General features: G+C 31.5%; 1 protein-coding gene across 1 annotated transcript; it reads right to left on the reverse strand.

The window, feature by feature from the left end:
- Positions 1 to 26256, reverse strand: LOC139509695 (polycystin-1-related protein-like; the record flags this gene model as incomplete). The annotated part of the gene is given in 8 exon segments (XM_071296239.1): positions 1 to 291; positions 1895 to 2125; positions 4973 to 5358; positions 6655 to 6808; positions 12376 to 12651; positions 15038 to 15257; positions 19936 to 20030; positions 26146 to 26256. Coding segments are annotated over 8 exon segments (1764 nt in total), but the record flags the coding sequence as incomplete, so codon positions are not given.
- Positions 26257 to 26768: the final 512 nt, after the last annotated feature.

Consider the following 26768-nt stretch of genomic DNA (forward strand, 5'->3'; position numbering starts at 1 on the left):
AAACCATGATGGCGAGGAACCACTGTTGTCGTGCCATACAATTACATTCACCATGTCTCCTATATCGTAGGAAGAAGTAATTAGAAACCAGTCTTCACCACCAGATGTAAACAAAACCTGTGGTGATGAGGTCCTACTTAAACAATGCCTTGCACTTTGTCCATTGTTGCCTTTTATGTAGCATGAAACGTTTGCTGTAGTTCTAGCTTCATACCGCCATCCAGTGACAATGCACATAACATACTTAAATGGGTCCGAAGGATCACTTGGAAAGGGTGTCACTATACCATCCTACAGAAAATATACTATGTAACAGACATATATCATGAAAAATCAATTGTGGTTCCTAAAATTGTCTCTTTGAGTCACATATAACTAACTATTAAAAAAGGCAACACCAGTATACCGCTGTTCGAAATTCCTAAATCGATTGAGAAAAAAACAAATCTGGGTTACAAACTAAAACTGAGGAAAACGCATCAAATATAAGAGTACTACGTCACAACAGAAACACATCATTAAAATGTAACGCACACATACACGAACTATAATATAACAATTGCCATTATTAAATCGTTATTGAACTTAACATTTGATTTCATGATTCCAGAGTGAAAGAGCAGGACATTGTTTGATAATGACTTTGTCAAATAAACAGACTTCCAAATGTCCCAAAAATATTCTTTCATCATTAAGATATTATTAACACTACAGTATTTCTTTATAATGTTGTGTTTCTTTTGTGTCGTTGTTCTCCTCTCATATTGGCTGCGTTGCACTCAGTTTTAGTTTGAAATCGGGATTTGTTATTGCTCAATGCATATGGATTTCTGAATTTCGAACACCGGTATACTACTGTTGCCTTTATTTTTATAATGGTGTGTAACAGTGTTTTGCTTCATTTAATTTGAAACCTTGATAAACTGACTACTTGCTGTGATTCTTTATGTGCCTGTCTAAAGTCGAAGGCTTGGTTTGCTATATATATCCGGCATACATTTTTTTTCGTTTACAGTTGCACGTCAAGACATTCGGTTTATCCTTTTGTATCATTTTCAAATGTTGTCTCGTATATATAGCTTACTGTATGGGTTTTGATCATTTGAAAAAAGACTTCTTGTGACCCATCCTAGTCATTTGGTTTCCAGTATTCTATTTCTAAACTGCGTACTGCGTGAACATATTTGCTGCATCAATTTTGATGCTCTTATTTATCGATTGATATTAATTCTATTAATAAACAAAGGCTTTAACTCCCTCATTCAATTATGATCAAAGATGATTATAGCTATCCCTTATAGATCATTTATATTTTGGTTTTATTGCTTATGGTTGTGAGCGTTCCGTATGAAAGAAACTCCTTAAAAGCGATACAGATGTTATATTTTCAGTTAGTATGCCTTATGTTGGTACATGACAGTAAAGGGAAATAACTCTATAAAATTCAGCTGAACGTTTTACTCAAGTTTTATTGTTAAGGAAATATAAAGCTTTTCAACGATCAAAATAAGTGTTTGTCAAACTACTATATAACCAACTTTTTTTTTTTTTGATAAAGTGGTCGGTTCAACTTTTTTGATTTGTCAAAGAGTGAAAGTAAATATAACTTCAAATTTTTATGAAAATTAAACGAGCCAAACTAATATTAGTCAAGATGTTTGGTACCACCTTAATGTTAAATTCATTAACCCAAAAAAAGTAAAATCTAAAAAAATACTGAACTCCGAGGAAAATTCAAAACGGAAAGTCCCTTATCAAATGGCGAAATTAAAAGTCCAAACACATTAAACGAATGAATAGCAACAGTCATATTCCTGACTTTGTTCAGGCATTTTCTTATGTAGAAAATGGTGGATTGAACCTGGTTTTATAACAAGCTAAACCTCTCACTTACAAAATTCGAATCCTTCCGATCAGCTTGCCTTGCCCTGTAAAGACCCAGAAAATATATCAACCAGACCAATATCACTACTGTAACTACAACTGGGTTGTCAAAGAACGTCAGAAATAGTAAAGCATCTTGAAATGGATCCACAATATTAGGTAATACGAAAACTCCTCCAGCAAAATCGGTAAGATGATCACATTCACACTCTAATGTTTCGCTTGATGAAACAGGTGAAACCTGCAAATATAAGTTTTCATAAATTATGAGTAAGTATATAATAGTATGACGAGTGGTTAATTCATTCAAAAATGTTTGATTTCATTAGCGTCAGCATGAAAACCAACAACTGTAGTTCTGTAACAATTTTTTGTCATGTGTTGTCTGCTTTTATCATACTATCAAATCTAAATAACCAATTATTTTCCTTTTCCCAGCTAGCGTCATGTAGTACTAATAGCGGAACAATTTGGTATTGCTGATATTACATGTACAGATTGATCTTTGTTTAAGGATTATGTACCCTTCTGTTGACTAAATGCAAAACATATGAAAATTTTAAATTAAATTTTTATAGAAAATCCACAGCCTTTCCCCTTGAACTCTCATAATTAAAAGTTCGTTTCTTGATAGATAGAGGATTATTGCATCCAGTGCTAGCAATGATTTCCTTTAAACAAGTTCATAAATTTGGATATTGGTGAAATCAAATATAATATAGACCAATTCAAGTACACCTTTTAGGGTGCGGTGCGCTCGACTTTCGTAACTCAGTCAGCACGAAGTATTTTTTAATTTGAAGGTTGTTTAGAAAGTTGTCCCAACAATAAACGCTAGCACATCATAGAAAAACAAGAAAGTCATCAATGTTCTGAATTTTATAACAAAATAGTTTGTATTAAAGTCTGTAAATTTCTACAAAAAAATGTTTTTTTTCTGCCACAAAATCCCCTTTTTCTATTAAACGCAATGAAACAATGAATAATAATGCTTTGCATTAAGTTTCCCCTTAGTATATGTACACAATGGCCCATCTCTACTATTCATTTTCTTTGCTGTTTTGATACTATTGCAGTTTAAAAATTTTGTAATTACATTGCTACAGAAGTGGTCATAAACCTTAAGGTAATGGTCATCTGTGTAAGTTTTTTAAATGCATTTCAGATTTAAGACAAATGAAGTGATATAAACAGTAAAGGTTTTTTTAACACTTTCAAGATTTATTTTGTCGGGTTCTTTTACCAAACAAAGTTAAATAGTCTGATGTTTGATGTTGTTACAACGTCTGTTTTTCTGGGTTTTTCTAAAAGTCGGCTGTCAGTTATTGATGTGGTTTAGCGATAGTATCTAATATGTTTGTGATTCCTGTAATTCTGTTTGGAAAAATCCATAAATACACTGTTATCATTTGGCCTAGCACTTATTGGAAATCAGATAATTTATTGTCTCATCACATCAAATACGGAGTTTAAAGTTCAAACCTAAGCTATTTTAAACAACCTCTCCAAAGAAGGAGTAGTATGAACAAATATTTGTCAAACAACTTAGTGTCGCTTTGCGAATAGAAAAATAACGTAAATATCACTATGTAAAACTTGGACATTATCCTTGTTACATTTCTATTTTGCAACAGTCCAGCAACGCCTTCATACGATATTCCCTGGCTTTTATTTCCTATCATAATTTCCTTATTAGAGAGTTGCTGCTCACAAGGAAGCTACTAAACCATGAGTTCAAAATGGTGAAGTTGAGATCATCCCTTCGTTAATTTTACGGACGCCATCACGAGTTAGTTGACCGTAAAGGAATAACAGACAATGCCATGGTTAAAAATGAAAAGGACACACAGACAAATAATAGCACACATGACACAAGTCACAACATAGAAAACTAAAAAATCAACAACACGAACCCCAGGTACACTTACAGTATACGTTATATAAACTAAAAAATAATGTACTATCGATTAAAAACTTAGCAATGGGTGTTTTATGTGTCTGTTATTAAAATTTGGTCACTTGTGTTGCAAGTCTGTCATGTGTATTTACATAACTTGGACTTTGCTAGATGAAAAGTAATGTCTTATTTATTATAACCTAGTATGTCTTAACAAGAAGATGTGGTATGCGTTCAAGTGACACAACTCTACATCTAAGTCACAATGTGTAAAAAGTAAACATTAATAGATATAATATGGTCTTCACCCCCTTAACATAAATATGTCAATATGTTGAGTTAGAGCTGATGAAGTTTTCTATAAATTTGGTATTATTTGTCCCAAAAGTAGTACAACGCACTGTAACAATATTATATAGAAAGCGCAGGTGGGATTTTTTTAATTTTTATTTATTGTCTTTAAAAAATGCACTACGAAATAACTGTGGTATCGGACCACTTATGAATATCACCAACAAACGAAATCACTGAACTACGGGCTCCGGATAGATGCATGAAAATGTAGCGGGTTTAAACGTTTTAAGAAGAGCGAACCGTCATCTAAGCTGTAACAGCAGTCAAACACTACAACATGAAAACATAAAAAGATACACTATAATAATTATATATCAATTGAAATAGCCTAACTCGATCAAAAACACCTTCAAAGAATAAGCTTAAGTGTCAAATCTTTCAGATAAAATTGACCTTAGATGAATAGATAAATGATACAATATAAATAAGGACATACTTATGTCTATATGGGTTACTCATCAAAGTTTGTCTTCCCCGTGGGATGTTTTGCTAGCTATAAACCAGCTGCAACTCTCCATTTTCTCAAGGAATGCCTGTACCAAGTCAGGATTCTGACAGTTGTTTTTCACTCGTTTTTTTTTGTCGATAACATTTGATTTTTTCAGTTAATATGGACTTCTCCATTGTTTAAGATTTTCGTTATACCTTTTTCATATTTAGATCACAAAATAACTATTTCAATATTATAGTTCTTAAAAAAGACGATTCCTAAAACAACCCCTTTTTCGTTGAGCAGAAACGGGTAGGTATTCCCCTCGTTTCATATTGATTTGTATTTTACATCTCTCCTTCTGTATAGATTATTATATCACATCCCCTGTTTTTATATATTAATACCTTACATCCATCTGGTAACCATTTTCCGTTAGTGTTATTCCAATATCGACAATTAATGGCAGTCGAGGAAATTTTAACAGATATATTCTGACTAATATTCCCATCGCTTCGTTCGTTTATGATAATGCCTAAACTCCAGTAGAGCGATTTCTTTCCAGGTTCTTTTAAAAATGCTATGTGTGTATTACTAATGAGCGTCCCATTTTCTGCATCTAACAAAGACACCTGTTTATGAAATTCTATTGCAATCTTTACTGATATATTATACTGTGGACCATCTGTCATAAGCTTCAACATGTAAAACATGTTCGCTGGCTGTTTCACTTTAAGACGTATGAAGTTATCTTCTTGGGACTTCAAAATAAATTCGCTGTATTTTTCTTTTCCTGTAAAAAAAATAAAAAAAAATGTAACAATACATATTTATTGAAATATTTTTTTCATTTATATTTGAATGAAACATTGCAAATAAAAACAGTTGTAAATACAATATGAAGGTTGCTGTTCTTCATTTAAAAAATGTTGATATTTTATTATGACAGGTCCAAAGCCATAATAAAACAGTAAAGCAGACAAAACCAAATGCATTGTTGCAGTAATACTAACACTACAACGCATGTACCTCTATATGAAGGTACACGCTGCTTCAAAAACATTCTCAAAGAGAAAGGATCTTGGTGCTATATATATCTCTTGATAATGATTTATTGAAATTATAAGTTATCATACGTCAAGCTTTGTTGACCTTATTTGAAGTTTCCCATTGTGATTATATACAATTACTAAGTTTTAATGACGTTGATACAATGATTTATCAACCTAGATATATGATATTCATCGGCCGAGGATGAATGTCATATCTCTTAAGTTCATATACCATTGTATAAACTGAAGTCAACATTTTTTTTATTATATAACTTCTCCAGTTGATAACTGTATTTTACTTTAAGCATGGCCATCTTAAAACATATATTTTACTATCTCAAATTGAGTTTACCTAGCGACGGATATTTGCGTAAGTTCAAATTAAATGGAAGTCAGTTCATGTCTAACCTATAACTTATCCTGACTTGATCTGAAAAATTCATACCTTAAATTGCATATGGGCATGGCAAGAGCTTACTGGTTCCTGGAATTTTGATACTACAAGACTAATACTTCTGATCTGAACAACAAAGCAAATCTGCTCCTCCCCTCTATTATGATTGTTTACACCTTTTTTTTATCATACAAAAGAAACTTTAACAAGGTTTCTACAGTAGTTCCAATACCCCAGGCTTTCTGAGTTTTTTTTAGCAATCACAAAGTGTTTCAAGATGGAAAAATAATATTTACCCAAGGTTATCTTCCAACTTATTTTCCCGAGCAGACAAATAACGCCAAAACTAATCGTCGCAAATATGTAAAACTTGTATATACATCAAGTAAACTAGAAAATCGCTAATAAAATAACCGCAAAATTACAGTATTAGTTTTGGTGAATTCGTATTTGCAAACGTTTATCTACTATTGTTTACATCCCCATTCATAACAAATAAATGCTTTGAATGACACAGATATTTGGGTTCAACTCAAACAGCTACATATTGTATAACTAAGTATAAGACTATAAACAAAGAGTCTTGGTTCGTAACCCATCATTATCATGCATTACTTTTTTTCTGATAATTATAGATTCTTACTTCCAATAGGTATGTCAATGATGATAGGCTTTGGTAATTTAGTTACACCAAGTGTTTTTTGGTTTAAATCCTTAAGAATTAGCGATATCATTGGAGAATTAATGTATGCAGACGACTTGTCCCAAGATCTTGGATTCTTGTCTGAGAATAGCATCTGTAATAGAAAAATGACAATTGATGTATGCAGACGATTTGTCCTAAGATCTTAGATTCTTGTCCGAGAAAAACATCTGTAATAGAAAAAGGCTAACTAATGTATGCAGACGACTTTTCCCAAGATCTTAGATTCTTGTCTGAGAAAAGAATCTGTAATAGATATTTGAATGACAATTAATGTATGCAGACGATTTGTCCCAAGATCTTAGATTCTTGTCTGAAAAAAAGCATCTGTAATAGAAAAAAGGACAATAAATGTATGCAGACGACTTGTCCCAAGATCTTGGATTCTTGTCTGAGAAAAGCATCTGTGATAGAAAAAGGAGACTTAATGTATGCAGATGACTTGTCCCAAGATCTTATATTCTTGTCTGAGAAAAAGCTTCTGTGATAGAAAAAGGACAATTAATGTATGCAGATGACTTGTCCCATGTTCATGGGTTCTTGGCTGAGAAAAGCGTTTGTAATAGAAAAAGGAGAATTAATGTATGCAGAAGGCTTGTCCCAAGATCTTGTCTGAGAAAAGCATCTGTAATAGAAAAGTTGTCATCCACACCGTGTTGACATTTAAAAAATAATAGAAAACCCCCGCAACATATACCATTGACATTTACTTTATAACCACCACCAGTATGAATCAGAAAAAGTGACCCAAAAACACATACTATTTACATATTACTGTCTTGTAACACTGTGTAAAAGATATGTGAACCCGGCACGTACATCTTTTTCGAGGGAACACCATCACTGTGTCTAAAACCACACCGGCAAAAATTGTTCGGACTCGATGGTATCTAACATCCAGCACAATGATGGAACATCGATGGACAGAAGAAAGATAGGTTTCTCCTTATTTTCTTATCTCTTTTTTGATATCGAAGAATATATATACATATACAACTATTTTCTATTGTGAGATGTAATATTTTCTACAACCGTTCTATATTAACGGAGAAAAAAGTAAAAATGCACGTCAAAATGACGAATTGAGTGAACCTTGCCTCCAAATTGTTTAATTTCTCGTTAAATTGTTCACATTGTACGGAAAGAATGGTACGGAAAGATAGATATTGACACGGAGATTGCAAAACTTTTCATTATGAGCATTTCAATATTTGTATTGCTGTGTATGGAACGAAAGAAATGGGTCATGTCAAATTTAAATACACCGGTTTTGTCCATGTTGTTTACCACACAATCACCAGGTTTCGTCTAAATATATCACCCGTTTTTTTATTATTTTTTAAAACAAACAATTTATGAAAAGCAACGTTAACACGTATCTGAATATTGTCTGTCGAAAGAATTTAAACATATATATATTGTTAAGTAAACTTGACGTGTATAAATGTTTCTAAACGGGCAATTTTTGACATAGGTAATTATAGTAATACACATTTTCCTAATGAAAGGCGTATCCCTTATTTCACTAATCTTCAAACGAATTTTAAATGGATATAAATATTTAATAGCAAACACTGAAATCTAATTAGGTTATAACATTATGATATTTTTATATAGGTTTTGAGATACATCGCAATATGTGACCCCCCCTTTTTTTTTACAATAAAAAACTAAATAACGCTTTCACAAAATTTAAAACAGCACCAAAAAGTATGCAGAGGTTAAGATTTATATATCTAATAAGTATGTAAAGTTTGATGCAATGATGAAAAATCATTTTTAAGATACGGCGCAACATGTTAAAAAAACCACACTCCTGTTTTACTTACAAAGTCCTGTAACTCAAAAAGATTTAATTTTATTTTCACTAAACGATTTACAGATCGTTTGACCATTATAAGAAATAACTTTGTTAAGTTTCATAAACATTAGATAAGCTGTTCTCAGAAGGATAGACGAATAAATAGACGGACGGACAGAATGACTTAGAGATGGAGGAACGGACGGATGGAAGGAAGGATAGACGGAAGGACGGATATATACAATAATATGTCCTGTCAAAATAGTGACGGGCGTGTAAAAACGTAGAGAAATGAAAAAAAAAACTCTAACATTAAAGGTCAATAAGTTTGATAAGGATATCGGCCAAGTCGACTTATTTGTATATCTTGTCTTCCTATATCATTTTTGCTATATTACTTTTATATGTTTGAAAATAATAGATAGAAATTGATAAAAAGAACGTCAAATTCGTCATTTAAGGGCAATGCAATAACTCCTTTAAGAAGTAATGTGAGAATTTTAAGGTAAATGGACAACACAAATGGCCCTTTCGAATTTTCTATGTCTACGGCTGTTTTTAAATAATTGACATCATGCACTTGTATGTTTTAAGCCATGACGGCCATCTTGGTTGACCAGCGGGGTCACAGATTTTTTTTAAAACTAGATACCCTAATTTTAATTAAAAAAAAATATAATTTTATATAAGGTTTGTTGAATGCAGCGTAGTAATATTAGATATGAAAAATTATGTAAAAAATTGTATTGATAGATAATGAACGACGGTCGACCGGTGCCAAGTGATGACAAAAATGACTTTTCCTCTTGGATCAAGTGAGCTAAAAACAACCAAGAATTCCAAAAAAAATTGCATCGTTCTTGAATTTAAATAAAAATTGTGTAACAACTAAAAATTTCAAATTTCACGAACGAGATAACTTGATCAAACAATTTCACTGGCGTTTTTGTTCAACCAAAAACAATAAGACATGTTATTTATACTTATGTATAGGCACTGACATGTCACAAATGCTTAAATGATCGCAATTTAATTTATTTTGAAGGTCTGTAAGATGAAAAAAAAAAACTGGTCACAGAAACTTAACCATGTTAATCGATTGTTTATAGAACCATTTAAGTCGAGGTCTAATGAATCCTGGCAGACGGATATGAACACATTTTTATTATTGAAACCAACAAAAACCATTAACATTTACCAATTAATGAAGGAAATAAGTTTACGGTTTCATGAATCGTCATGTGGCCAAAGGAAAAATAATATAGAAATGAGGTCAAGAGCAAGGGCAATTAATGGACATATGGCAAATAGAAAAAAAAAATCGTTAGATCTCTGTTTTATACTTGTATATGATGCAGTCAAACCTTCTTACTTTTGACATATGCAGCTTTATACAAATAGTTCAAAACGCTTTGAATTCGAATCACTTGGTATCGCTCGTTTAAAAATATCAATGATAATGTTTATAATAACCATACTAGTAATCAAACTCACATAATCCGATTTGGCGGGTGTCCCTGTTTTCTTATTTCTTACACTATTTAGATTCGGTATACACTTTATAAGATAAGTGGCGAATCTAGAAGACGTATAGGTTGCACGCCCTGTCTTCACCTTTGATTGCCAAAACTATATTGATTCCTGTGTTTAATGGTTTTCTAATTAAAAAAATAGTGAAAATATTGTTCGACTCGCTACGTTCGATGGTATGTAAAAGCTGTTCGAATTACGTCAACTTTGAAATAAACTGAACCTTTCTGTCCGTACATATTGTAAAAATATATTGACCAACATCAGTGTACGATCATCATAACATAATTGCGACAGTACATACCCGTTTTTTTTATAGTAAGGTTAACCATGGAAGAAATATTTCAATATTACTGCCATGGGTTAACAAAATAATTATTATTGAATTTTCCCGATGATCTGAGACTATTATACTAATTTATAAAATGTAGTATAGTTACAATTAGTGACAAATAAATTTTATTTTTAATGCATCGTAGTTGTAATCCTTTTCTTCCTATAAACATTCATGTCTATGTCGATTATGCATGCATATACATTTGTCTTATTATCAACGTTTATCCTAAAAGAAGATTTATTTTTAACTATCATAGAAAAGATTACATATATAGAATGATTAGATTACTTATAAAGGGTGCCCATCCTATTTTGCGAGAAAATCAAATATCAATTGTGTGTTTCGATTTTTTTTTAGACCGTAAACTCTAATTTCAAGTTTAAACATATTTTCCATAATTCATATAGAAAACGCATATTTGAGAGCTTTAACTTTTTTAATTTGCGTTATAACCTTCATTTCTATCTATTCCGCTGTTAAAAAAATTTGAATGCAAAGTAAAACTAACATCAGTTGTGTTCTATAAGAGTAGGAATTCTAGTGTTTGCTTATCATTTATATGAATCTGAGACTGGTCATATAAATAATAAGCCGTTGTCCTATGGAAGAACTTATTTTCAAACGACCCACACAACTCCCTTTTAGTGGATTATTAATCGGATTATTATGATTTTTTTTATTTGACCAAACCGGGTTATGCATTGTGAAATCTATGACAAAACCGGTCAGTTCCATTTTGACATGACCCATTTCTTTCCTTCCATACTCACAAATACAGGTATTGAGATGTTCATTATGACAAGTTTTGCAATCTCCGTGTCAGTATCTATCTTCCCGTACCTTTCTTTCCGTACAATGTGAACAATTTAACGAGAAATTAAACAATTTCGAGGCAAGGTTCACTCAATTCGTCATTTTGACGTGCATTATTTATTTCTCCGTTAATATAGAACGATTGTAGAAAATATTGCATCTCACAATAGAAAATAGTTGTATATGTATATATATTCTTCGATAATATAAAAAAAAAGGAAAATAAGAAGAAACCTTTCTTTCTTCTGTCCATTGATGTTCCGTCAGTGTGCCGAATGTTAGATACCATCGAGTCCGAACAATTTTTGCCGGTGTGGTTAAGACACAGTGACCATTCATCATTCATAAATATTCAAATTAATGAATTAGCGGAGACTGTAAAAGGAGATTTGCGACCGTCAAATCAAAATTGACGGTTGCAACTCTTCAACTACAGTACTGTTATTTCGATTCTAAAGCATTACAAAAAAGAAAAAAAATACGATAAAACTTGAAAAAATGTCTAAATTTGACAAATAGAAAAAAATCCGAGAAACTTCGCACAAAGACGTCATGGCTAAATGTGACGTCATGTCAATGAAAACTTACAATCTGGAGGTTATTACATTACCTGTACGCTTCAAATTCGGATAAAATTACAGTAAAACGGCAAATTCGAGATAGGTGTTGTTTTATTTTTGATTATATAATAGTAATCCAATATTTAATGATTCAACTGTGGATTTGAAGGCAACTTTAAGCCAATAAAAAAAAGTGTTACACACACAAAAAATGAACACACAAATAGAAAAAAAAAGAAATGTTCTCCTTGAAGGGAGCATATTATTTTCATAGAGAGGCCTAATGGACTGTCATTTACATAAACACGATTGTGTTTAGCATTTCTTTTCAATGAGATAATTGCTTTTCATAAAAACTTCCGCAATATCCAATAAAAAAGAGCGTCACTGACCTTATGTTCGTATAAAAAAAACACATATTATCCTACCACGTTCAGTACAATTATCTGCCCTTATGAGTGCACAGTTTTTTAATCCAGGAACAGTGAAACGACGTTGTGTTTTATGATTGTTTAATAATTCCAAGTAAGATGGTTCTGTTGATACTTGGTACGTTTTTTTTTTTTATAAAAAACAATATATTTTGCAACATGTCTGGACAAAAATACACACAAATTTACCTGAAATTTAAATCCATTCTTACTAGCTACTTTAAGTTGTTCTTTTATTTCTGGTGGTAGTTTGAAGGAGCTAGTGACAGTTTTGTTACCAATTTTCCTGGAAGTGCTTATATCTGTGGAAGTGTTCGTTGAATTATTTAATTTGGAAACTCCAACTACTAAATTCATAGTCTTTGTTGAGAATTCCATAGTCTTAGGTTCATCGTCTGACAGAGTTTTAAGTGCTGAATCAGCTATGATATCAACTGTGTGAAGGAGCTTCTTTGTTCTTTCGATCTAATATAGAAGTAATGATATATTTATATTAATACGCGTGCATTGAGTAAGGTATATAATTAAAAAACTTGAAAAAAAAACGTCACCTTGTTGACTATGTCTCATACTCTGGTAATTGGAGGACATAATTTTGTGCAATGCAAAACGTAAAAAGCAACCATTAAAGTTTGCGAGAATTAAGGTAGCACAAAACAAAGATTTTTCATCCCCAATCAGACATCTTTAAACTGATGTTATTCCACTCATCCTTCTTTAAATTTTATAAATGAGGTACCAAAAGAAAGAAGAATGATTAATCTTTCAAATTGTGATAATTTCATTATGACATCATTATTACATAATTAATTGTTATGTAATTAGTTGCTATATTGTGATGTCCATACTTGAATGAATTTAGCTTCTTTGTTATTCATAGCATCTCAAAATATTTTATAGATTCTTGACCTCCTAAACTGTGTCTCAGATTTTTCCTATTGTATTTCATTCTCTCATAAATCTTCAATGAAGTTTGCAACATCAATTCATAAGAGATCACTAAATTCAATTGGGTATAAAATTTGTTCAATTGATGTTTTTGGAAATCTGAGACACAGTTTTGGAGGTCAAGTTGTGTTGTACAAGAATCTTTAAAATATTTTGGGATGCTATGAAAAATAAAGACGCTAAATTCATTCAAGTGTAGACATCACAATATAACAACTAATTACATAACAATTGATTATGTAATAACTTTATGTCATAATGAAATTATCACAATTTGAAAGATTAATCTTTCTTCTTTCTTTTGCAAGTGGTACCTCATTTATAAAATATAAAGAAGGATGAAATGAATTACATCAGTTTAAAGTTATCGGATTGGGAGTGAAAAAATCTTTGTATTGTGTTACCTTAATCTTGAATTTTAAGTTATAAAATAAACAAAAAAAAACCCCAGCTTTGTAGTTAATTAGTTTTTTGGTAAAGCCTAAATGGCATACAGGCGAAAGATAATAAATGCCATTAAAAGTAGCAAATAAACTGACAAAGTCACGAAAGAAATATAAAGACCAAAAGACAAACAATAGTTCACAAAAAAAAAAACCCAACACAAAACTGTAAACTGAGAAACACGAACCCTACTAAAAACTAGAATAATTTAAGATGCTTCGCAAGGGTGAGCATTGTAGTATAAAAAAATCAGAAGAGTATGCATAGTTGGAATTATAACCTGCAGAAAACCTGCGTTTTACCATTTTGAGACAAAAATCATTCTCAAATCAAAAGCAAAGTATTTTTCTCAAATTTATGTTCCATTTTCACATTTCTTGAACGGTTTGCGAATAATATTCCTCTCACTAATCAAAACACTGTTCGCGGCAAATGATTGGTCGGCAAATGATTGGTCAAAATTTAATTGTGACGTTACATATTCTTAGCTTCTTCTGAATTGAAATGAAGAAAAAAGGGTAAAGTGGTGGAAAATAATTAAAAAGTCAGATTTTAAAACGACCCTCACAATGTCTCTTGTTGCTCTTCATGCTTATTTTTTTTAAACAGTTGTTTTTCATCTATGTTCCAAATAAATTCTAATCGTTCCTGTTATATTCATTAAACTGTTATTGAAGTCAACACGGATATGCAATATAAAAAAATAGAAACATAGAAGTAGTTGTTTGACTTATTTGTGTAGGTCCCATTCGTAAATCTTCTTATATGAACCGTTTCCAAATTCGTTCAAAAATTCCAAAAATCTTCACTTTTTTATCTGAGCGTCACTGATGAGTTTTGTGTATACGAAATGCGCGTGTGGAGTATCAAATTATAAGCCTTGTACTTTTAAGGGAGTTAGCTGCTCAGTTTCAAAGTAATTAACTTTTCAAAACACTAGTTTATATTGATAGGGGATTAATAAAGGAATCCAAAGAGCAACAAAAAATCTATAGGTCACCGTGCTTGTTTTCGAGATATTAGCCATTGAAATTTTGGCGGGAAAATATTCTCTCTTGACTTTTCATAGATTTATCATTGACAAGTTGAAGTTCTCGAAAACTGTTAAAGAGTAATTTCAATTTTATAAGACTTTGACAGATGGCTTATCATTATACATTTAAAAGATTTTCAAAAAGAAAAATGGGGGTTACCGGGCAAATTGTTTCAATGCATTCAAATGGATAAAACCAGAGAATTCCGAAAATCTGACAAAAAATCCAAAACAGGACAAGCTATCTTCCTTAATAAATATTACTATGGTTTCAACTTGATAAGAAATGTAACAAACATTTAAAAAAACATCAGTTTCGATATTTTGGCAAATTTTTATAGTTTCCATATTTCTGCATGGTCTGATTTTAGTATTAATTTGTAATGTAACGAGTTCTTATAAATACATTATAAGTGATAGTGTTACCTTTTTTTCTCTCGCCTTGATTTCTGCCTCTGTTTCTTGTACTTGTGTTTCTTGTTGTTCTTCTGGACTTTCATATGGAACTTCTTGTTCGGGTTCTGTTTCTTCTACATGTATGACATCTTCAGTTTCAGATTTATCTTCCACTATAACCTTTTCTTTTAAATTACGTTCAGGTACGTGATTTAAATCCAAAAGATTGGAACTGGAATCAAAAAGTGACCTAAAAAAAGAAAGACGTGTTCTATTACCAAAAAGGACAGAAAGACCACAACCAGAATTTTAATGAAAAAACATACGATTGATAGACTTCGTATCTGACAGTACATCAGCAATTGCACTTAACGAGTTATAGTAATTTACTAAAATGTACATTATATACATATGTATTGGATTTGCTTATTGTTGAAGAACGAGTAGTTTGCAAGTTCTATGTCATTTGGTATATTTTAGAGCATATGTGTTTAACATACACAATTAAATGAACTGTCTTTTTCCTTATTTATTTACGTATGCAGTATATTATTGTATTATAATTGTATACTAATTTGACATCTGAATATCTTATTTTTTTGGCATATTTGGGTTGCTTGTCTAACAATTGTTATGTATTTCCCAAAATTTACCCTTATGTATATTTTCACAAGATATTATTTACATAGTAATATGTATCACTGGCATTTCACATACCTTCAGCTGGTTTATATCTCATGTGAAAACAGTTAATTTGTTTTCCAATTATTGGAAATATAAGAATTTTGTATTATCTGTGGTGTCTCAAATTTGAATTGAAAGTCTTCCTTTATGCATTTTTTTGCTTAATTTGTTTCATTATGAAACATCATATTATGTCACTTGAAGTATTATATTTTCTATGGAATGAAAATGAAAAGCCTCAATATTTCAGAAGTACAGTCTCTCAGATCACTCCTTTCCTGTAGATAGTCCCTAGGGTATATTAGGTTGGTGTTCAAGTCAATAAATTAGAAAAATAAAATGTTTTGCTTTCTCCCAAAGCCCTCCATACATAAGACATTAATAAGATATATCCTTTTAATTTTTGAGGTATGAATTAAAAAATATATATAAATGTCATTAATCTGGTGCTGAAGGTAAACATGTTCTTTTCCATTCACATTAAAGACCATTACATTATTGTTCTTCTCTATTGCTACATGTCAACATGTACTTTGCAATACCAGTTAACTACAATCTTTATAATTTAATCTGTTTAAAAATCAATTCTTTTTTCTATTTTATTCTAATATATATCAAAGCAAAAAGACTGGACATACAAGTGTATTATTAGCTTGTGTATTTTATAATTTATTTTTATCCATCCTGCTGTGAGTGTGACTGGACTTTTAAAATTGTGGTCTGCAAACTTGGAAGTGTACGTTCAAAGACTTTCTTTAAATGTCTGACGAGAAACAATTAGAAAGATTCAATACCTTGTTCCATTCACAAAAAAAACGTTCTCTAAGTCTGGTGTATATTTTGTGTTCATAACTTCGAAAAAGGCACATAATGGTTACTGCAAGCACATGACATCTCACATGACATTACAACGTAAAAACGGAATCCCCGTTTTTATTGGTCAACTGAAGGCCGTTTTCAAAGGTCAATATATTTATAAAATAGAATCGGAAAACAAAACACAAACGGAGACTTGCATGCGGTCTCATTTTTGGACTAAATAAATGTTTATCGTTGCCATTTACAGGCACAAATTAAGAAATAACGAAGGAACAATAAGGTTAGCGCATCCGAATCTGAAAACGGCAACTTTCAATGAAATGTTGTATTAAATGACCCCTGAATATTCGCATTGGTATGCAAATTATCGCAAATGAGGTCACGGCATAAATATTTCCAATTTTTCACTGGAGAAGGCCTCTTTCAAAACGTATAAAATGGAAATAAACGACCGTTGTACATAAGTTGCTCCACAGAGGACGCCCCGTCATTTCGTCATAAAACTCATTTTAAAAATACCAAAAAATATGTCTCAAAGCATCGTTTGGCCAACGTCAGGCGATGCGTTGAAGCACCGTCGGGCCAACGTCAGGCGATTCCTCAAAGCAACGTCGGGGATGAAAGGGTTAAACGATAAAAAAAATTCTGAGAGCTTATGCAAAATTAAGTGTATTACCTAAGATTTGTGGACATGTTCATTCAGTTTCATCCAATATTTTTTAGCTCAAGCAACTAATATTCCCATGCATTTTTATGTTTACGTCAGAATATCTTTTTATCATACATTTTAAGTAAAGACGATGCTGTCAACAGTATAAGCAAAACACACCATATGTTTGTCTACCTCTACTGGTGTTCTCAGATGACAAAGTGCTACTCCATAGTTGGCCATATGGACACTAAACAATACAATGAAAAACTAACATCTGGCTTAACCAGACCTAATCCCTTATTTAAAAAAAAAAAAATTAACAATCGTAATTGCATTTATTTTTTTACAATATTTTTGAATTAAGAGTTCCTTGTCATTCTTGTTAGACTTGCCAAGCCTATTTTAAGCAATTAAATCGAGAAACTGCTCCAAAACAATTTGCCTAATAATATTCAATATAAAGCACAACAGTACACGTGTCATATAGCTATTTTGTAAACATAGCAACAATCATTCAGGTGAAGACACAGATTAAATCTTGATTAATGAAAATCTGTGTACTAACACAATTAACCATAATATACATGTTTACACTAATGTTAACGAGGCCAGGATAAAGTACCGGTACCTTTTCTATCAACACATTTAAATATGTTAACCCCCTTTTCAGTTGATTCGGTCGGGAAACGATGTTTCTTGTGCAAAAACTAGATGTTTATTTCTTACTTTGTTCTTTTCGGATTAAAAATATTATATTAAATAAGAAATTTACATTATACAACAAGTATAACTGTTTTTTTCATCATTTCCACTGATATCTATTTCAAATAAAGGAGACAGATAACAAAGGGATATTCAAACTCATGGAATAAAATGACAACGCCAAGTCTACTATAGAAAAAGACCAACAGACAAACAACAATTCACAACACACAACATTGAAAAATAAAAAATTAATCAACACAAACCCCACCAAAAATTGGGGATGATATCGGGTGCTCTTAAAGTACAAATAAATCCTGCACTACATGTGGCACCTGTCGTGTTGCTCATGTCAGTAAAATATTGATAATAAGTATTCCTCGGTAGGTCACATTTCTAGGAAAAGAAGATGGGATTGTAGATGGGAACATATTTGTTGTCATCTGTCAAAGAGATATTCCATAATTATTTCAAAAGTTTATATCATTAGTTATTTTTAATCTATATCAGTGGACTGTTATTCCAAGAGGGTTCCATCATCACAACACCCATTTTATTGTTATCATTGAACATTATTTTTGTAAATCATCCATAGAAAAATTCTGTAATTGCAACCAATTTAGGGTCACGCTATTCTGACTCAAGTTGTCGGAATTCATGTGCATATGTTGGCTAATTTAAGGTCGCTACCCCAATATGGTATCTGGTTCCTGTTCTATTAATAAAACAAACCAGATACTTAAAGGTTGATATCTATTTATAAGATCCACTTGTGTTTTCGATCAATATCACTAAGCAGTAGCTGACACATCTCTGGTTTTAAACTAAAAGAAATGTAAAGAGTCCGACAGGGCAGAACAATGATCTTCTAAAAAGCCCAGATATCTCTGTAAACGTATCATGCTAACAATATAAATGAGAGGATGACGTTATAATACCTGTGAAAATAAATCTTGTAGATATTCATGTTGTACATATATATCTTCAAGATTTTGAATTTCCTCTTCTTTATAATAGATATAGACATCTACAAAAATGTCAACTCCATGTCAAAGTTATTGAACAATAATTATCTGTGATTATTTTATATATTAGGTCTTTCATCATGTCTTTAATGTTATTCTTACTTGACCATAGTTTATTCTTTCCCCGGTTCTCTTTAATGTTATACTCACTTGACCATAGTTTCTACTTTCCCCGGCCCAGTTCACTTAAATTTTATACTCACTTGACCATAGTTTCTACTTTCCCCAGTTCACTTTAATGTTATACTCACTTGACCATAGTTTCTACTTTCCCCAGTTCACTTTAATGTTATTCTTACTTGACCATAGTTTCTACTATCCCCGGTTTGCTTTAATGTTATTCTTACTTGACCATAGTTTCTACTTTCCACAGTTCACTTTAATGTTATACTCACTTGACCACTCTTACCGAAAAAAGCCCTGCGGCAAACATGTGCCGCAAGCTTGCAGCAAACATTGCCGCAAGCTTTCAGCAAATGTTTGATGCAAACTTGCCGCAACCATTTTACCATGCAAATGAAGTTTTCGGCAAGCTTGCTGCAAACAGAATTATGCAAATTAGATTTGCCCTAAGCTTGCAGCAATTGTTTGTTGCAAATTTGGGGCAAACTTGCAGGAACTACACATATACTAATGTCATGTTTGAAGACACATTCAATTTATCTCTTTCAAAAATTACACAGCAACATTTTTAAAAAGTCAATTCCTGGTCAGGAACTACACATATACTTATGTCATGTGTGAAGACACATTCAATTTATCTCTTTCAAAAATTACACAGCAACATTTTTAAAAAGTCAATTCCAAAGGGCATAGTTTCTACTTTTCCCAGTTCACTTTAATATTATTCTTACTTGACCACAGTTTCTACTTTCCCCGGTTCCCTTAAATGTTATACTCACTTGACCATAGTTTCTACTTTCTCCGGTTCACTTTAATGTTATACTCACTTGACCATAGTTTTTACTTTCTCCGGTTTGCTTTAATGTTATACTCACTTGACCATAGTTTCTATTTTCCCTGGTTTGCTTTAATGTTATACTCACTTGACCATATTTTCTACTTTCCCCGGTTCACTTTTATTGACATCAGTATGTGATATCTTATCAGATATCTTGTCCATAACATTAAGTAACGCATCCTGTAAGAAAACTAAAATAATCAAAACTTATCATCATATGCATGAAAATGTACATGATTCTCAATTGTCATAATTTGATTATTTGCGCATGACTTAATTTACAGTGTTTTATAGTTATCATTTGAATATTTTTTAATGTTATAATTCTTGGATTAGTTTTTCTATATTACAATTTTAAGAATATGTTTCTATGTTTCAATTCTTGGATTAGTTAATAACTAATTCTTATTACATTGACCTTGGACTTTTTATTTCAAATAGGTAAAAGGAAAAGAAAAAAGAGGAAGAACAATATTTATTTTTACTCATTCTCAAGTAACGCCATCGACAATTAAGATAAAGCGAAACCCAACGTCCACGGCTTCCCTCTTCATCTTCACACAATTACTATCATTGTTTTCATAGAACATTGCAAGGTTCATGTTCGGAACCAAATCGAAATATATTGGTTTCACTAATGTTTTGCAATAATTATATCACATAGTCTATAATTATGTTTATAAAGAGATAGATTCCTTCTGATAAGAAATTATCAAGTTTGTATTATATATGCTATTTATAAATTTTATATGTTTGCAATCATCCTACACTAATATAGCGTTTCGGCGGTATTTTTTATGATAAATAAAATATTGTTATATAGGTCCGCCATCATCAGGGATTGTCCTATATGTTTCAAAAATTATTAAGATAAAGCGAAACCCAACGTCCACGGCTTCCCTCTTCATCTTCACACAATTACTATCATTGTTTTCATAGAACATTGCAAGGTTCATGTTCGGAACCAAATCGAAATATATTGGTTTCACTAATGTTTTGCAATAATTATATCACATAGTCTATAATTATGTTTATAAAGAGATAGATTCCTTCTGATAAGAAATTATCAAGTTTGTTATTATATATGCTATTTATAAATTTTATATGTTTGCAATCAATCCTACACTAATATAGCGTGTCGGCGGTATTTTTTATGATAAATAAAATATTGTTATATAGGTCCGCCATCATCAGGGATTGTCCTATATGTTTCAAAAATTATGGTTTCTTAACCTTGGTCGATGTCAGAATATCTGATAAATTTCTGTGCCTTTTATAAGCAATTATCGGTGTTTTTGTGAATACTTCATTACAAACCACATTATCTCTTATGAGATGCCAATGTTTTAAAAGGTGTTTTCGTAATTTGCTTATGCAAGGATTATATTTAGTAGCCATTACAAGAGGAATTTCCTCTTTACGTTTCCCTTCCTTAGTTGAAAACAAATGTTTTCTCTCTTTGGTTAAGGCTTCATTGAAGCTAGACATGATTTCAGTGTCAGTGTAACCCCTATTTATCAAATTCTGTTTGAACTTTAAGAGAATTTCTCTAAGGTCATTATCATTGTTTGTTGATCTTCTGTAACGAATTACTTCTCCCCTGATAAATGCTTTAAACACGTGCTCCGTATGAGAGCTATTTCTGTGCAAATATAGAAAAGAATTCGTAGGTTTGAAATGGGTTTTCATGTCTAATATATTATCTATTATAAATCTTCTGCCCTTGAATAAATGAACGTCTAGAAATGTTGTGTCAGATTCTGAAATTTCATATGTGAATTTGAGAAATTTGTGATGGCTATTAGCCAATTTAAAAAATTCTTCAAGTTCATGTCTTTTACCGTGGTGTATTATTATTCCATCATCCATGTATCTGGCATAATAAAATATGTTTGTCTTGTAAGGAAATGACGAAATAATTTCTTTCATTATTTGATATAATAAAATATTACAACATTCCGGTGCACAGCAGGCCCCAATTGCAGAACCTAGACATTGTTGATATAATTGATCATTAAATTCAAAGATATTATGTTGCAGAACATATCCCAAGAGGGAAACTAAATCATCTGTAGAGGGATATTTTATAGTGTAATGCGATTTATCAAATGCATCATATGCTGCTCTTACTGCTAAAAGAATTTCTTCAATTGGACAGTTGGTAAACATCTGACTTATGTCAAAACTACATAATAGGCAATTGTCTAATGGTTTGATTGTTTCTATTTTTTGTATAAAATCAGATGAATCTCTGATGAAAGTGTGGTGTTTCTTAACTATTGGCACAAGAAAATAATCCACATAACGACCTATGTATTCAGTGATCGTACCAATCTGGGAAATGATAGGTCTCCCTGGAGGAACTATTAAGTCAATATTAAATCCTATTCTCATGACATTGTCATAATCTACAAAATTTATTTTGTGTATTTTCGGTAATATATGCATTTGTCCCGGTCCGTAATTTTTCTGATTGCCATTTATCATGTATTTGAATGAAATTTCGTCAATTTCATTATGAATGTGCATTCTAGTGACATAATCATTGATATTATTTCTGAGAACCTTGAAGTCAAAACCGTCAAGACTTGTGTAGTGATGCGATTGTAATTGCCGATAAGCTTCGGATAAGTAAATACTCTTATCAAGAACAACAACATTGTTGCTTTTATCAGCTTTCTTAATAAGAATTGATTTGTCTCGCAAAAGTGAAGATATGCTTGACCTCTCACCAGGTTTCAGATTGTCTCTAAATCTCCGAGGCTGCATTGACGACAACTCATGTTTTGTTTGGAAAATATAATTTTCAAGTGCATCACAGCTGTAGTGAGGTTCATATTTGCTATTCTCCCTGAATGGGTGTATATTTTCATTCTTGAATAAAATAGAAATTTACATCTTAATTTTCTAGCAAATTCATTAAAGTCTCTCATTAAATCATTTTTTGCCCCTTTCAATGCGGGAGCAGGTATGAATTTCAACCCTTTTGAAAGCAGCAAATATTCATTGTCAGTTAAAGTTTTCATTGACAGATTAACCACATGCTGTTTAGCCTGTTTTATTTGGAATTTTATTTTTGATTGTTGCATTGCAACTTTGTTTCTTTGGCGCTTGCCATACTTTTTCTTTTTCATATGAACATTAAAGCGTCTAGCATGACTGCCGCAATATCGCAGAGATGAAATTGTCTTGTGTGTCAATGCAGACTGGGAAACTCAATGGGGTGTGGCTGGATAGCATAGCTATTATCTGATTGGTCATTGATATAAATTTACTGATTGACAGGAAGTAACGAAAACATTGGAAGTTTAACACATTTTTATATTGATAATTATCCCATATGAAAAATATCAAAACAATAAAATATTTACTGTTCATCATGCGTTATGGAATACAAAAGGCGACTAAATAATGTCTGATAAAAAAGAATAACATACCATTAAATAGAAAATTAATCTCAATGTGAAAAAACATATAGTCTGTCAAATAATCACGTTCAAAATTTTACGCACTCATCCAGTATGATATAACAATATTTTATTTATCATAAAAAATACCGCCGAAACGCTATATTAGTGTAGGATTGATTGCAAACATATAAAATTTATAAATAGCATATATAATACAAACTTGATAATTTCTTATCAGAAGGAATCTATCTCTTTATAAACATAATTATAGACTATGTGATATAATTATTGCAAAACATTAGTGAAACCAATATATTTCGATTTGGTTCCGAACATGAACCTTGCAATGTTCTATGAAAACAATGATAGTAATTGTGTGAAGATGAAGAGGGAAGCCGTGGACGTTGGGTTTCGCTTTATCTTAATTGGGGATTGATTGCAAACATATAAAATTTATAAATAGCATATATAATACAAACTTGATAATTTCTTATCAGAAGGAATCTATCTCTTTATAAACATAATTATAGACTATGTGATATAATTATTGCAAAACATTAGTGAAACCAATATATTTCGATTTGGTTCCGAACATGAACCTTGCAATGTTCTATGAAAACAATGATAGTAATTGTGTGAAGATGAAGAGGGAAGCCGTGACGTTGGGTTTCGCTTTATCTTAATTAAAAGGAAAAGAAAAAAGAGGAAGAACAATATTTATTTTTACTCATTCTCAAGTAACGCCATCGACAACATCCTACTAATATCCATTATTGTATTCATGACGCCAGGGGCCGGATGTTCAACTTGTTGTTAGCAATAACGATCCGTTAAATTTTGATAACATATCGACAAAATTTAACGTAACGTTAATCCTGTTGTTCATCTCATAATTACTTTTAACGTTCCGTTATGTTGTTCTTAATTTGAATGAAATTTAACGTTGGTAGGAAGCAGCGTTAATTAATTTAACCAAGGCATAAATTAAAAATGGCTGCTATCATGATGCTACCAGGAAGGACTGAGTTTTCAGGGGAACTCCTTGTCATTTAACCAATTTGAATGATGATGAACAAAGAAGAAGGTACAGATTTAGCAAAGACTATATTGCACACCTTTGCTATCTACTTCAAGACACAGGCTCAACAGGTCCACCAACAAATATACAGCACTGACAGTTGAGCAGCAGGTATGCGAATACATATGCTCTTTTAGTAATATAAATAATAATGTGTGGGTAGCAACAAACAATAGAACTATGTCAATTGGACATGCTTGATACTATATCTGCGCTTGAATTTTTACTTGATAACATTATTGTTTGCTTTGGAGATTCCGTATATCGTCCAGTTATCGGGATTCCAATGGGGACTTACTGTGCACCACTAACTGCAGACCTCTTTTTTTATTGTTATGAGTTTCAATTTAATACTAAAATCAACAAAGACTCACCAAAACAACATCTGATACAAAAATTTAACCTTTCAGATATTTGGATGATACATTGGCTCTAAATGATGACTACTTCAGTATGTAAACTAAAGAAATTTTCCTGTTGAACTTACTTGAAAGAAAGCTTATAACAATGACCACTGCCCTTTCCTCGATCTTGATATCTATATCTTTAACGGGAAGTTTAATACAATAAATTATGATAAAAGAGATTATTTTTCATTTCTTATCATTAATTATCCATTTTTAGATGGTGAAGTTCCCTTGTCACCATTTTATGGTGTTTATATCTCAACTTGAAGGATTCGCTCGTGTATGTAACAGTATATTATATTTTTACAAGAGAAAATAATGTATTACTGAAAAATTACTACACCAAGATTTTCGATATCATAAACTAGTCAACACATTTACTAAATTTTATCATTGGTATAAGGACATCATTCGTAAATATAACGCAACATGCAGACATACTTATGCTTTCAGATATTTCACTTCCAATCTTTTATGGTAATATTCTTTACAAAGCACAAAAATGTCAGTATTCACCTCAAATACTAAGAAAATCGTTAAACATACTTCTTAAGAAGGGATGTAGTTACGATACTGTTGTCAGTTCATTAAAGATTGCATTTTTTGGCTTTAATTCTAATTCACGGATAGGGTCACTGCATCGGAATTAAAGACATTTATTCTAAAACTAGTTGTTGGCATGACACGGGTTATGTTCTTCTCATATATTTTATGATGGTATATTACTAAACCCCTAACAAGAGCGATTGTGCCTGATATTCATTTGATGAAGACATAATCTTTCAATCAGTTTAATTGAGGTCTTGAGCTGGCAGTTCAGTTACTGTCTGTAGTCTGTTGTAATTTATGTATTATTGTCATTTTGTTTATTAGATTTTGTTTCCTATTCTGACATCGGACTAGTATATATATTTGATTAGGAGCCAGCTGAAGGACGCCTTTGGGTGCGGGAGTTTCTTGCTACATTGATGACCCATTGGTGGTCTTCGGCTGTTGTCTGCTCTATGGTCTGGCTGTTGTCTTTTTGACACATTCCCCATTTCCATTCTCAATTTTATTGCACTCGGCTACTATGCATCCAGCTCCTTCTTACAGGTTATAGTTTGGAATACGACAGAGGAGTGGTTTCCCGTGTTGTCAGTAATGTGACAAATGCCCTAATTGAGACTTAGTTAACGACAAGTTTAACAACCGGCCCCTGAGAAATAAATCAGATTTATTTCATATGTGAAATTGTCTTTTTTTATTTCACTGGGATATAATTGATACTATTCGCAAAGTAACTACAATTTTTAAATAACTCTCGGTATTTGAAGACGGATATTTAGAAAAAAAACAATTTTATGATCTAAAAAAGAGAAATCCCGTCAAACAATTCATACTAATTTTTTATTTACTACCTGAACGTTATCCGATAAGCCATCTTCTTCCTTAGAAATTTGGTTCGAAGCTTCTAAGACATTTTCCATTTCAGCTTCGTTTTCTGTAGGTAACACAGCTAAAACTGTAACAATTTCTTCAATTATCTGTAAGAAAATTACAGAGAAATAAATATTGTAATGGGTAAAAAAAAAAAAAAAATTAAAAAAACATATATAATCTGTTAATCAATCAGTTGTATTATTTTTGGTAAAATTTATAGGACTCTTTCATGTGAATAAAAAAGGAAGAAGATGTATCACGTTTTACGTTTTTTTTAATTTTTCATAACGTTCTCTATCTTATATATAAAAAGAAACACCATAAGTTAACCATGTTTACTAGGATGTAATGAATGGACATATTCAGAAATGATTTGTTTTTAATTTGTCATTACGTTCTCTATCTGATTATAAATATATATTGAGCAACACAAATAAAAATAAAAGAAACACCAGAAGTTAACCATATTTACTCGGGTGTTACGGATGGCCATATTTAGAAGTGACACATATCATATTGTTCACGTTACGGTTGTTATAAGATATAAATAAACAAATAAACTGCTTAGAATAGACATTTGCAGAAACTGTCATACACCTAC

The sequence above is a fragment of the Mytilus edulis genome, unplaced genomic scaffold (assembly GCF_963676685.1).
Source record: "Mytilus edulis unplaced genomic scaffold, xbMytEdul2.2 SCAFFOLD_997, whole genome shotgun sequence".
Lineage (NCBI taxonomy): Eukaryota > Metazoa > Mollusca > Bivalvia > Mytilida > Mytilidae > Mytilus > Mytilus edulis.